Genomic DNA, 15,299 nt, shown 5'->3' with positions numbered 1-15,299 from the left:
GAGGAGGTGGCTAGGCCAAGATACACTCCTGTTTAAGAATGAAATTTGAATTACTGCAGAAGCATTATCAACCTACTTTTAGTCTGCCAGTAAAACTCTGATAGAGGCTTTGAACAATCGTTAGTAATCTGGAGTCTATACTGAAGCCGTTTTAGGGAAGATATGGATCCGATCAAATGCCATTTCTTCCCTTCTAAGTTCTTCAAAATGTTTATCCCTATTTGGAAATTATTTTCAGAAAATAATTCTTTTATGCTGAGACTAAGGTGGTATATTTGGTATTCTAACAGCCCCAAAATTGCTGCTGCCAAGAGATTTTCTTATAATCATTCCTACAGAAAGCCACTCATCTCTTTTGATGCTTTAAAAAAATAACAAATTGGGGCACCTGGGTGGCTCAGTCGTTAAGCGTCTGCCTTTGGCCCGGGTCATGATCCCAGGGTCCTGGGATTGAGCCCCGCATCGGGCTCCTCGCTCTGCGGGAAGCCTGCTTCTCCCTCTCCCACTCCCCCTGCTTGTGTTCCCTCTCTTGCTGTATCTATCTCTGTCAAATGAATAAATAAAATCTTTAAAAAAAATAACAAATTGAGCGGAGGTAATTATATTTCTCTTGCAATGCTAGAGTAGCTCCTTTAAAAGGTAACTGATAAATTCCAAATATTCCATTCTTCAAAAGAGTACTGTCTCGAATACATTTGTGTTTGAAATGCTTCCTGCATTTTTTATTACTTCTTTATAAGATGAGGCCCAGAATCTGTGTAAAGGAAAGAAAAAAATTAAGATTACTGATAGTACCTGTAAATTTCTATTTATTGCCCATAGGATTTGGAATTTTAGATAAAATTGCCATCATTGCCTGCTACCTTTTAAAAAAGTTTTTACTTAAATTCCAGTTAGTTAACACAGTGTCATATTAGTTTCAGGTGTACAATATAGTGATTGAACACTTCCAAACAACACCCAGCGCTCATCACAAGTGCACTCCTTAATCCTCATCACCAATTTAACTCCTTTCCCACTTGCCTCCACTCTTGTAACCATCAGTTTCTTCTCTATAGTTAAGAGTTTGTTTCTTGGTTTACCTCTCTCTCTCTCTCTTTTTTTTTTTTACCCATCACTCATTTGTTTTGTTTCCTAAATTCCACATATGAGTGAAATCATATGGCATTTGTCTTTGTCCAACTAACTTTTTTCACTTAGCATAATACTCTCAAGCTCTATTCATGTTGTTGCAAATGGCAAGATTTCATTCTTTTGATGGCTTAGTAATGTTCCATTGTATATACAAACCACATCTTCTTTATCCATTCATCCATCAATGGACACTTGGGCTGTTTCCATAATTTGGCTATTGTAGACAATGCTGTTTTAAACATTGGGGTGCATGTATCCTTTTGAATTCATATTTTTGTATTCTTTGGGTAAATACCTAGTAGTGCAATTGCTGGATCATAGGGTAGTTCTATTTTTAACATTATGAGGAATCTCCATACTGTTTTCCACATTGGCTGCAGCAGTTTGTATTCCCACTAACAGTGTAAGAGGGTTCCCCTTTCTCTGCATCCTTGCCAACACCTGTTGTTTCTTGTGTTGTTGATTTTAGCCATTTTGGCGTGAGGTGATATCTCATTGCAGTTTGGTTTGTATTTCCCTAACGATGAGTGATGTTGAGCATCTTTTCATGTGTCTGTTAGCCATCTGGATGTCTTCTTTGGAAAAATATCTATTTGTGTCCTCTGCCCATTTCTTAACTGGATTATTGGTGTTTTGGGTATTGAGTTTGATAAGTTCTTTGTATATTTTGGATACTAACCCTTTATCAGATATGTCATTTGCAAATATCTTCTTCCATTCCATAGGTTGCCTTTTAGTTTTATTGATTGTTTCCTTCACTGTGCAGAAGCTTTTTATTTTGATGTAGTCCCAATAGTTTATTTTTGCTTTTGTTTCCCTTGCCTCAGGAGACATATCTGGAAAGAAGTTGCTACAGATGATGTCAAAGAGGTTTCTGCCTATGTTCTTCTCTAGGAATTTGATAGTTTCCTGTCTCACATTTAGGTCTTTCATCCATTTTGAATTTATTTTTGTGTAGGGTGTAAGAAAGTGGTCCAGTTTCATTCTTTTGCATGTTGCTGTCCAGTTTTCCCAACACCATTGGTTAAAGAGACTGTCTTTTTCCCATTTCATATTCTTTTCTGCTTTGAAAGATTGACCATATAGTTGTGGGTGCATTTTTGGGTTTTCTATTCTGTTCTATTGATCTTTGTATCTGTTTTTGTGCCAGTACCATGCTGCCTTGATGGTTACAGCTTTGTAATATAACTTGAAGTCTGGAACTGTGATGCCTCCAGCTTTGCTTTTTTCTTTTTCAAGGTTGCTTTGGCTATTCGAGGTCTTTTGTGGTTCCATACAAATTTTAGGATTGTTTGTTCTAGCTCTGTGAAAAATGCTGTTGTTACTTTGATAGGGATTGTATTAAATTTGTAGATTGCTTTGGGTAGCATATACATTTTAACAAATTTGTTCTTCCAATTCATGAGCATGAATGTTTTTCCACTTCTTTGTGTCATCTTCAATTTCTTTCATCAGTGTTTTATAGTTTTCAGAATACAGGTCTTTTGCCTCTTTGGTTAGGTTTATTCCTAGGTATCTTACTGTTTTTGGTGCAATTGTAGATGGGATTGATTCCTTAAATTCTCTTTCTGCTGCTTCATTATTGGTGTATAGAAATGCAACAGATTTCTGTACATTGATTTTGTATCCTGCGAGTTTACTGAATTTGTATAGTAGTTTTAGTGGTTTCTTGGTGGAGTCTTTTGGTTTCTATATAGAATATCATGTCATCTGCAAGCAGTAGAAGTTTTATTTCTTTCTTGCCAATTTGGATGCCTTTTATTTCTTTTTCATTTCTTTTCATTTCTTTTCTTTTTCTTTCTTTCTTTTTTTTTTTTTTTTGTCTGATTCTGTGGCTGGAGCTTCCAGTACTATGTTAAATAACAGTGGTGAGAGTGGACATCCTTGTCTTGTTCCTGACCATAGAGGAAAAACTCAGTTTTTCCCCATTTGAGGATGATATTAGCTGTGGGTTTTTCATGGCCTTTCTTATGTTGAAGTATGTTCCCTCTAAACCTACTTTGTTGAGGGTTTTTATCATGAATGGGTGCTGTACTTTGTCAAATGCTTTTTCTGCATCTATTGAAATGATCATATGGTTCTATCCTTTCTTTTATTAATGTAATTATTTTGCAAATATTGAACTACATTGCATCTCAGGAATAAATCCCACTTGATTGTGGTGAACGATTTTTTAATGTATTGTTGGATTTGGTTTGCAAGCATTTTTATTGAGAATTTTTGAATCCATGTTCATCAGGGATATTGGCCTGTAGTTCTGTTTTTTTAGTGGAATGTTTATCTCATTTTTGTATCAGGGTAATCCTGGCCTCATAGAATGAATTTGGAAGTTTTCCTTCCTTTTCTATTTTTTTGGAATAGTTTAAGAAGAATAGGTATTACGTCTTCTTTAAATGTCTGGTAGTGTGATACCTGGGTGGCTCAATCAGTTAAGCATCCAACTGTTGATTTCAGCTCTGGTCATGATCTCAGGGTTGTGGGATTGAGCCCTGCATCAGGCACTGTGCTCAGTGGGGAGTCTGCTTGGGATTCTCCCTCTCCATCTCCTTCTACCTCTCCCTCTGCTCTATCTCTCTAAAATAAATAAATAAAATCTTTTTTTTTTAAATTTTTACATTCAGGTAGGCAACATACTGTACATCACTAGTTTTTAATGTAGTGTTCAATGATTCATTAGTTGTGTATAACATCCAGTACTCATCACAACATGTGCCTTTCTTAATACCCATTACCCGGTTACCCCTTCCCCCCACTCCTTCTGTAACCCTCAGTTTGTTTCCTGGAGTCCAGAGCCTCTCATGGTTAGTCTCCCTCTCTGATTTCTTCCCATTCAGTTTTTCCTCCCTTCCCCTATGGCCCTCTGTGCTATTCCTTATGTTCCACATATGAATGAAACCATGTGATAACTATGTTTCTCTACTTGACTTATTTCACTTAGCATAATCCTCTCCAGTTCCATCTATGTTGATGCAAATGGTAGGTATCCATCCTTTCTGATGGCTGAGTAATATTCTGTTGTATATTTGAACCACATCTTTATCCATTCATCTGTTGAAGGACATCTTTGCTCCAAATCTTAAAAAAATGGTAGAATTCTTGGGAGTTTTTTGATTACTGATTGAATTTCTATGCTGGTTATTAGTCTGTTCAAGTTTTTTATTTCTTCTGTTTCAGTTTTGGTAGTTTATATGTTTCTAGAAATTTATCCATTTCTCCCAGGTTGTCCAACTTATTGGCATATAGTTTTTCATAATATTCTCTTATAATTGTTTGTATTTCTGCAGTGTTGGTTATTTCTCCTCTCTCATTTGTGATTTCATTTATTTGGATCCTTTCTCTTTTCTTTTTGATAAGTCTGGTTAGAGGTTTATAAATCTTACTAATTTTTTCAAAGAACCAGCACCTGGTTTCATTGTTCTGTTCTATTGTTTTTTGTTTGTTTGTTTTCTATATCATTTATTTCTGCTCTAATATTTATTATTTCCTTCCTTCTGCTGGCTTTATTTTTGTTTGTTGTCCTTTTCCAGCTCCTTTAGGTGTAAGGTTAGGTTGTTTATTTGAGATTTTTCTTGTTTCTTGAAATAGGCCTGTATTACTATATACTTCCCTCTGAGGATGGCTTTTGCTGCATCTCAAAGGCTTGGGACTATTGTGTTTTCATTTTCATTTGTTTCCATGTTTGTTTGTTTTTTTTTATTCTTTGATTTCTTGATTCACCCATTCATTGATCAGTAGCATGTTGTTTAACCTCCATGTATTTGTGGTCTTTTCAATTTTTTTCTTGTGGTTGAGTTCTAGTTTCATAGCATTGTAGTCAGAAAAGGTACATGGTATGACTTCAGTTTTTTTTAAATTTGTTGAGGCCTGTTTTGTGACCTAATATGTGATCTATTCTGGAGAATGTTCTATGTGCACTTGAAAAGAATGTGTATTCTGCTATTTCAGGATGGAATGTTCTGAATATATCTGTTAAGTCCATCTGGTCCATTGTGTCATTCAAATCCATTGTTTCCTTGTTTATTTTCTGTTTGGATGATCTATCTATTGATGTAAATGGGGTTTTAAAGTTCCTACTATTATTGTGTTATTATCAATTAATTCCTTTGTGTTTGCTATTAATTGTTTTATATATTTGGGTGCTCCCATGTTGGGTGCATAAATATTTATAATTGTTATATATTCTTTTTGGATTATCCCCTTTATGACTATATAATGCCCTTTTTTGTCTCCTTTTGCAGTCTTTGTCTTAAAACCTAGTTTTTCCGATATATGTATTGCTACTCCAGCTTTCTTTTGACCTATATTTCAGTGATAAATGTTTCTCCACCCCCTCTCTTTCAATCTGCAAGTATCTGTAGATCTAAAATGAGTCTCTTGGCAGCATTATAGATGGATCTTGTTTTTTATCCATTTTGACACCCTATGTCTTTTGATGGATATGTTTAGTCCATTTACTTTCAAAGTGATTATTGTTAGGTATGGATTTATTGCCATTTTATTACTTGTTTTATCATTGTTTCTGGAGATTTTCTCTGATCCTTTCTTGTCTTTGTCACTTTTGGTCTCTCCTTTGTACTCAGAGCCTCCTTTAATGTTTCTTGCAGGGATGATTTAGTGGTCGTGAACTCCTTTAGTTTTTTTTTTTTTTTTAAAGATTTTATTTATTTATTTGACAGAGAGAGACACAGCGAGAGAGGGAACACAAGCAGGGGGAGTGGGAGAGGGAGAAGCAGGCTCCCCCCAGAGCAGGGAGCCCAATGTGGGACTCGATCCCAGGACCCTGGGATCATGACCTGAGCCGAAGGCAGTCGCTCAACCGACTGAGCCACCCAGGCGCCCCTCCTTTAGTTTTTGTTTGGGAAACTCCAGGTCTCCATCTGTTCTGAATAATAGCCTTTCTGGATAAGGCATTCTCTCCAGATGTTCTCCATTCAACACTTTGAATATATCATGCCACTCTCTTCTGGCTTGCCAAGTTTCTGTTGAGAAATCTCCAGCTAGCTTTATGGGTTTTCCCTTGTAAGTTAAGGATTTCTTTTGTCTTGCTGCTTTTTTTCTTTATCAGTCTATTTTGCAAATTTAATTATAATATATATTGGTATTGGCCTGCTTTTGTTGATTTTGATGGGAGTTTTCTGTGCCTCCTGAATCTGGATGTCTGTTTCCTTTCCCAGATTAGGGGAATTTTCTGTTGTTATTTCTTGAAATAACTTTCTGGTCCCTTTTCTCTCTCTTCTATTCTGAGATTCCTATAATATGAATTTTACTCCGTTTGATGGGGTCACTAAGTTCCTTAAGTCTTTTCTCCTGTTGCATAATTCTTCTTTCTCTCTTTCATTCAGTTTTATTATATTCTGTTATTTTATTTCTATATCATTAATTCATTCTTCTCCTGCTTCTAGCTACCGTTCATTGCACCAAGCCTGCTTACAGTCTCATTGATTGCATTCTTCATCTCTGGTTGATTTTTTTTTAACTCTTTTATCTCTGTGGTAAGGGTCTCTCTGATGTCTTCTTTCCTCAAGCCCAGTGAGTATCCTTATGATTGTTGCTTTAAATTCCCCACCAGGCATGTTACTTATATCTGTTTTGCTTAGAACGCTGGCTGCAGCCTTATCTTGTTCTTTCATTTGGGAGAAATACCTCCACCTTGGCATTTTGCTTTTTTCTCTATGTTGGAAAAGCCAGTGATGTCTCCTTCTCCTGAAAGTAATGGCCTTATGAAGAACAGGTCATGTAGTGCCCAGGACCTGACACTTCAGGAAGTGTTTCCAGTGGGTGTTGCATGCACTCTACTGTTGTGTTTTGGCTGCTCTATCCTTCAGGCCAGTAATCTGCAGAAGTTCTCCTTGCCTACTGTGGGTAGTGTTTGGCTCTTGGCTTGAATGTGGTGAGTTTTAATTAAGTGTGCTCTTGTCTGCTTGTGATATGAGACCTAACACCACCTCCACCAGAACTGAGGCCTTGCAGGACTCTCTAGTGGGGAGATGTGGTATAGGCAGGGGTTTGTGCTGGCCTTTTGGGGAGAGGCCCACCATGCTAGACTGAGGCAAGTGACTTAGAAGGGCAGTCCTGCCAGAGGTCAGGGGGCTTGGTGTAAGTAAGTTAGGCAGCCAGTGTCAGTGCTGCACTGCTTCCCGCATGTGGCTCTGTGTTAATGGTAAGGGGCAAGGGAGGTGCCAGCCAGCTCCTTTGTTCCCAGAGAGGTGTTTCTGTGACTGCTCTATCTCAGGGACATGCTCCTAGAAGAGGAGCTAATAATCTCCCCACTGTGTGCCCCAGATGTTCTTCATATCATTGCTTCCATGCCATCTGCCCCTGGACTATTTGCCTGCCTTCTCTGCAGGACCAGTGCAGTGCCACTAGGGTTCTAGCCCTGCCAAACCCACTGACCTTTAAAACTCTAGGCTTTAAGTCCCACTAGTTGCAAGAACTCACAAAATTCAGCCTCTCTAGTTTTCCCAGCTGATGGCTTGGGGGAAATGTTTTCTTTGTACATTTCCCTGTGTACTCCTCTTTCTCTCACCCTTCTCCATGACCAAGACTCCCACTCTTCTGCAGCATCCCTGATCCTTTTTCTCCTCTAAGCCACATCTTTGCACTTCTTACCTTCTTCAAGGTGTCTTCTTCTTTCCCTTTAGTTGTGGAGTTTTTTCTGTCAGTCTTCAGGTTGATTCTGGGGGTATTTAGGATGATTTGATAATTATCTAGTTGTGTTTATGGGACGAGACAAGCCCAGGATCCTCCTGTTCCAGTGCCGTCTTCCTACCTGCTACGTTTTGAAGTAGTTTTTCATACTTGTCTATTTTGATGGAGGGGAATTATGAAATCATCATAGTACATCATTTGGTGGACTATTTTACTACTATTGAATAATGTTTTTAAAGAATTTCTATTAATACAAAAATACTTATGTTGAAATGGTAACATTAAAGAAAAACAAAAACTAGTCTTTAGCATTGTTTGCAAAGCCAAAACCTAACCAGGAAAACTTATGTGTGATAGATGCTGGAAAGATACATTTAAAAAATTAACCATGGTATTTTTTCTGAATTGTCCAAGTTTCTCGAATAAATATAGATACATATGGAAAACAGAAAATGTAATTTTAAAAATGGAAAAAATTGAGATAGGTGCCTAATTATGTTTGAAAGGTTAATTTATAGTAAAAAAATGTAAAATCTCAATTTAAATAATTTCAGCAATGTCTTTAGGTCTGGAGATTACACATTGAGGCTGAGTTGCACTGCATGCCCATTAGGATATTTTGTACATCCTAGGTGATGACAGAAAAGATAATTATAGTTAAACAAATTTTTTTTTTTTGGTGGGGAGCTCTTTAATGAGCCATTTGATTTTATAAAATTATGACCCATGTCCCAGCTTTAATGATAGGTTAAAAAATAGTAACTAAAACTTTTCTGTCAAAAAATGTAAAAGAATAATTTTATTTTCTTGTCACATTGTTCTGATATGACTTACTTAGGTGCTTCACTTAAGTAATGTTGGATATAGGATTTTGAGGATCCCTTATGATCTGAGAAGAAGGGAAAAAATGGGTAGAGAACTCTGTTTTTGAGAAGGAAGCTCAGTCACATGTTGACAGACCAGGACCTAAGAAGATGTACAGGAAGCTGGCTGCAGCTGTATGGTCAGATCAATGAACTTCAGAAACAATGATATTGGATATCCAGTTTTAACTTGTTTCTGTTCAGTGCTATGGTTTTTTTCCTACTATTCTTAGACCTGTAGTCAAAGTCTGTTTTACCTGGGTTAGTGGTTTCATGGTAAACAAATTATATTCATTATTTGGGTGAAGCAGTTCAAGGAAAGGAGAACATACCCTTCAGAAGTAGAAGTTGGCTGAGAGTACCTAGTATTTTATACATATATTCATCATTACTTCCTGTTTGTATTAGATAGGTGGTAATTTTATGTCAATTCATGTGGGTGATAAGTATATCTATTCTTTTAAAAAAATATTTATTTATTTGAGAGAGTGAGAGAAAGTAAGACTGGTGTGTGTGCATGGGTGTGCGCGAGTGCGTGCACACACACACACACACGTGGGGGTGGGGCTTGACCCCAGGACCTGAGCTGAAACTAAGAGATCATGACTTGAACTGTAACTAAGAGTCAGAGGCTCAATTGACTGAGCCACCCAGGTGCCCCTGTTTAGGTGAATTCTTTGGAGATGCTTACAGTATGGAGTGGGATTGAGCTACAAATTAGGTTATAGAGTTGCAATAAGAAAACTGAACAGCTCAATGACTTCTAGGTTTTCATTGAATGGTTGCAAAATTTCTGAATTTGTTGTGGATATCAAAATGCCACTCATATTCACATAAGTACAAGTAAATTCTGATTTTCAGCTTCAATAATTTTTAGATTATTTTGTACAATAAAACACTTTTTCTCTTCACTCACTAATTAAATAAGAATTAAATGACTTAATATATATAAAATTCTTATAACAATGCCTGGAAATTTATAAGTTTTTACTCTTACTATTAATAACCAAGAGCTAATGTAGCTAAATGAGGTGTTTCTACTATATTATCAATAAGACATGGTAGGATGAACAAAGGTATGGACAAAGCCACTGGAATATATTTGGATTAAGGATTTCAGCAGTATATGATAATATAGAATGGGTTAAGACATATCCTGATTGGTTATTTGAAACACAGAATGGATCTAATATAATTAAGTCTGTAGGGGATTATTCTTGAAGTTTTCAAAAGTTTTGAACGTCTTTCCCCTGAAGCAATTTAAAGCTATGGCTTAGAAAAGTGCATAAGTCCCTTAGAGCAAGAAATATTTAAATTGCCTTCCTGAGTGCAGAGAAAATTCTTTAGAGAAATTCCTGGATCTTCACAATAGGGCAATGTTTCCACCTGGGCTTGAAGGGCAAATGAAATCTTCCATATTCTCAGATACTTATTTTTATCATACTTTAAAAAAAATATTTAATTTATTTATTTGACAGAGAGTGAGAGAGGGAACACAAGTAGGGGGTGTGGGAGAGGGAGAAGCAGGCTTCCCTCAGAGCAGGGAGTCTGATGTGGGGCTCGATCCCAGGACCCTGGGATCATGACCTGAGCCAAGGCAGACGCTTAACGACTGAGCCACTCACGTGCCCCTTTATCTTACTTTTGAGCTAGCACATCCAAAATACACTCCCTTTGTGATCAATCATATTTGGCTATAATGTATAGTTTTTAAAACAATTTTGCAATAGTACCCTTGCCGTCAATGTTTTCCAGACAACAAGGCCTGTGACATTGTGGTCCTCAGTGGTAGTCCCTTCAGACATTCATTAACCTCATGGAAAATTTTGTACAATAGGCTGCAAATAGAAGATCAAGGCAAAACAATCTGCTGTGTGTTGCAACCTAGGTGATGAATTGATCTTCCATTTAGAGGTAATTGCTGAAAACATACTAGTAAAACAAATCCAAGGGGATGTCAGTCCAATGAACCTAGTTGAAATAGCCATGTGTATGGGGGATAGAATATTTTTTACTATAAAGAGTCTATATAGAATAGGAATAAAAAAATTCCAAGAGGATTTTCATTGACATAGTGAGAAAATAGAGACAAAATTTAAAACTATGACCAAAAGAATGATTTGAATATCCAAAAAAGATGGATAGTTAGGTCTAGAATTTATTTTAGTGGGAATAAAAATTCATTTAATCAGAATATAGTTTCTGGATCCTTGGTTCAGTAGTCCCTACATATATAATGATGTCATTTCCCACTGGTCCGGTGAGGTTGCTGTACAATAGGCAGCAGATTTGCACTCTTGATCCAGAATATAAAGTAAGCTTGTGTTTCCAGTGTTCAGATTCTGTAACAATTTACCTCATAGCACCAATTCAGTTCTCTTTGGTTCTGTTTAGCAAATGTTTGTCTAGTGCTAATCATGATCAGACAAACAGTCCCTGTCCTGGAGCCTTTCACTGGGCTGCTGTTTGGAAAACTTTTATTACTTACTCTTGAATACATATTTTGATTTGTGTAAAAAGTAAATGAAGCAGAGAAAAGAGTTTTTAGCTAAAAGGGAAGAATTTTGATTTTCATTGTTATAAGAGTATTTGGAGAATTGTTTTGAGTACTTTTAATTTTTTGTTGTTGTTGGTAATGCATTCCTATGGTTAACTTGAGACATCATATTTGACACACACACACACTCATACACTCACACACACTCACACACACGCTCATTTAACTTTTATATGAATGAATTGAAATAGCCTTTCTTTAAACATGTCAACCTGAGTTTCTTGCTTTAAATGGTGCTGGCCTTTGCTATGGGGGCATAACACTCTTCATTACAATGTGAGTAGAGTTTGATATAACATCCATCCGTGTCATGAAAATTTTCATCCATGTGATGAAAATTAGTAGGTTGACTTCTATTGTTTATAGAACCTTTTTGTAGAAACATTAACTCTAATGTGCATCTGCATATCAGTAAAAATCTCAGTTTCTTAAAAAAAATACATTTGCTTCAATAGACAAAGTGAACTTGCAGAGTGAATTTACTTCTTAGTCATCATTTACCGAGGAATTGGGATTTGGCTGGCTAGCATTAAAGAAGGTGAATTTGGGACTCAGAATAAAAGAAGCATGCATCTTTAAGGTATAAAAGAACCTATAGAAGATGAAGTTGATTGAAATAAGGGCAAAAATAGGATGGAACAAGTACCCTAATAATAACCAAAGGCAAATATAAGTAGTTAAGAAGCCAGTTAAAATAGGTCCAAAGGATTCAGACCTAAAATTCACACTAAGTTTCCTGAATAGGGAGAAATGTTCTACATGTCAGGTGTCTTTTTGTTTGAGTGAATTAGAGCCTTTTCAATGGATTCTGTGTCCACAAGAAAGGAAATTTGTATGTGTGTGTTGGAGGGGTACTATTTATGAAGAAAAAGTAAAGGAAGGCCTGAGACTTTATGAGGCAAAGTCTTTGGATGGAAAACCTACTGTTTCTGATCCCTGAGTGATGGCAGTGAATATTTCCCTGAAGAATAACCCAAGGTGAGAGGTGTCAAAGAACTGCCCTTTTAGAAAATGTCTTTTTGGTCATGACATGGATGGATGTTATATCAATTGAACTTAAGCAGCAACTGGTTAAAGTGGCAATGAAAAGTTTTTTTGCCTTAAGAAAATGAGAAGACAAGTCGCAGACTTATAGACAATATATGTAAGTCATATATCCAAAATATTATCCATAGCCAGAATATATGAAGAACTCTCAAAACTCAACAAAAAGAAAATGAACAATCCAATTAAAATGGGCAAAATATATATGTAATTATAAATATTATATATATATACATATACACACACACACACACACACACACATATATATATGTGGATGAAAAGCAGCTATAATTCCCATACATTTCTGGTAGGAATGCAAAAATGATACAGCTACTCTGGAATACTCGCAGTTTCTTATAAACTTAAATATGTGCGATTCTTTATCCACTATGCCACTCTGAAATTTACCCTAGAAAAATGAAAACTTATGTTTACACAAAAATGTGAGTATAAATTTTATAACAGCTTTATTCATAATTGCCATAAAACTGGAAACAACTCAAATGTCTTTCAGTAGGTGAATAAACAAACTCTAGTACATCCATACAGTGGCATGCTACTCAGCAATTACAACTTGGATGAATCTCAGAGGCTTTATGCTAAGAGAAAGAAGCCAGAGACCAATGGCTCATATGATTCCTTTTATGTGATATTCTGGAAAAGATAAAATTATAGAATAAAAAGCATTTTAGTCTTTGCAAGATTTATGAGTAGACAAAAGGAAGGATGAAAAAGGAATAGCACAAGGCAGTGTTTAGGGTGATAGACAAGTTCTGTGTTCTGATTATAGCTATAGTTACATGAATCCATACATGTTTCAAAATTCATAGAACTATACACTAAAAGAGACAAAATCAACTTTACTATGTATTTTGCTGTATGATAATTATTACAATTTTGTTCTATCTCCCATCAAAAAAAGGATATTTGCATTGTAACAAGAAGACTTCAGTTAATTGGGTTTTACGGGAATTGTACTTGTTTTTTGGACAATCAGGGCAGTCAGTAAATACTGGTTGGGTTTATTGCTGACCATTGTCCCATCCAATTAACACACTTCTTTCCATGTTTTAATATGCAATGGGTTATTATTGAGTCTTCCTGACTAGGAGCCAGGCTGTCTTTACAAGTTAGCTAATCAAATCTCTGATATAATGCATTCCTTATTGCTTTTATAGTTCATAAGACATTTCAGATAATTAGGGACCACAAGCAAGCTTGAGTTTGGGCCGAGGCTTTGCGACATATTAATTATATGACTTTAGGCTTAAACTCTCTTTGGTTAACTTAGATAAATTTCTTATTTTTGAAATGATCATAAGTGTGGGGTTTAAGTGAGGTGATGTGTGAAATCAGCCTCAAAAATTGCTGGCCCAGAATGGTGGATACAGTAGATTCTTCATACTTCCCTTGTTGATTATTTCACTTCTTTACCTTTTCTCTCTTCTTCCCCTTCTTTATTTTCTTTCTTCCTTCTCATTGGGTCCATGGCAAATTTTTATATATGTGCATTGGTGAACTTGGATTTTCCAGAATAAATAAATTATTATGCTTAAAAAATTTTTTGAATTCTTACAGGTAAGAGAAAGTGAAATGGAATGGGAAAATCAAACCATTCTGGTGGAATTCTTTTTAAAGGGGCTTTCTGGTTACCCAAGGCTTGAGCTACTCTTTTTTGTGCTAATCTTAATAATGTATGTTGTCATCCTTCTGGGCAATGGCACCCTTATTTTTTTTTTTTAAGATTTTATTTATTTATTTGACAGAGAGAGACACAGCGAGAGAGGGAACACAAGCAGGGGGAGTGGGAGAGGGAGAAGCAGGCTTCCCGTGGAGCAGGGAGCCCGATGTGGGACTTGATCCCAGGACCCTGGGACCATGATCTGAGCCGAAGGCAGACGCTTAACGACTGAGCCACCCAGGCGCCTGGCACCCTTATTTTAATCAGCATCTTGGACTCCCACCTTCACACCCCTATGTATTTCTTCATGGGGAACTTCTCCTTCTTGGACATCTGCTACACTACCACCTCCATTCCCTCCACACTGGTGAGCTTCCTCTCAGAAAGAAAGACCATCTCCTTCTCTAGCTGTGCAGTGCGGATGTTCCTTGGTTGGCCGTGGGGACAACAGAGTGTGTGCTCTTGGGCATGATGGCCTTTGACCGATACGTGGCCATCTGCAACCCCCTAAGATATCCTGTCATCATGAGCAAGGATTCCTTTGTGCCCATGGCAGCTGGGTCCTGGATCATAGGAGTCATCAACTCTGCAGTACAAACTGTATTTGTGGTACAATTGCCTTTCTGTAGGAATAACGTCATCAATCATTTCTCCTGTGAAATTCTGGCTGTCATGAAACTGGCCTGTGCTGACATCTCAGGCAATGAGTTTATCATGCTTGTGGCCACAACATTGTTTGTATTGACACCACTGTTATTAATCATTATCTCTTATATATTAATCATTGTCAGCATCCTCAAAATTCGCTCTTCTGAGGGGAGAAGCAAAGTCTCCACCTGCTCAGCCCACCTGACTATGGTGATAATATTCTATGGAATCATTCTCTTCAAGTACATGAAGCCCAAGTCTAAAGAGACACTTAATTCAGATGACTTGGATGCTACTGACAAACTTATATCTATGTTCTGTGGGGTTATTACTCCTATGATGAATCCTTTAATCTACAGTCTTAGGAACAAGGATGTGAAGGAGGCAGTTAAACACCTACTGAGAAGAAATGTGTTTAAAAAGTAAATGGGAAAGGGACAGGTAATTTTTATAATCACAATGTGGAAATCAATTAGAGAAACCAAAGAGCCAAATAGGTTCTTGCTACTGTGTCAAATTCATCTCTCAAAGCTCTCAAGCTCTAAAATTTTTTGGGTGCAGTCATAATGAAAATAAGTAAATAAATGTGTATGTTTTAGGAGTCAATGATTGTAGTTTGTTCTTGTTCTTGTTGTTGAAGAGCTTGATTGTGAGGGCAAGTAGAGGGGTTGTATAATAATGAGAGAGATTTCCAGACAGGAAAAAGTTAACGCTTGTATTAA

At 36.7% G+C, this 15,299-nt stretch overlaps 1 protein-coding gene across 1 annotated transcript; it reads left to right on the top strand.

The window, feature by feature from the left end:
* Positions 1-13,841: 13,841 nt before the first annotated feature.
* On the top strand, positions 13,842-15,022 carry LOC123849861 (olfactory receptor 13C2-like). Its single transcript, XM_045882814.2, is given in 4 exon segments — positions 13,842-13,966; positions 14,176-14,360; positions 14,363-14,985; positions 14,987-15,022. Coding segments are annotated over 4 exon segments (969 nt in total).
* Positions 15,023-15,299: the final 277 nt, after the last annotated feature.

The sequence above is a fragment of the Mirounga angustirostris genome, unplaced genomic scaffold, assembly GCF_029215605.1.
Source record: "Mirounga angustirostris isolate CCGP_5_RB_7025 unplaced genomic scaffold, mMirAng1.0.hap1 SCAF_15, whole genome shotgun sequence".
Classification (NCBI taxonomy): domain Eukaryota; kingdom Metazoa; phylum Chordata; class Mammalia; order Carnivora; family Phocidae; genus Mirounga; species Mirounga angustirostris.
The sequence above is the reverse complement of the archived record's forward strand: the minus strand, read 5'-3'. Positions and strand labels throughout refer to the sequence as shown.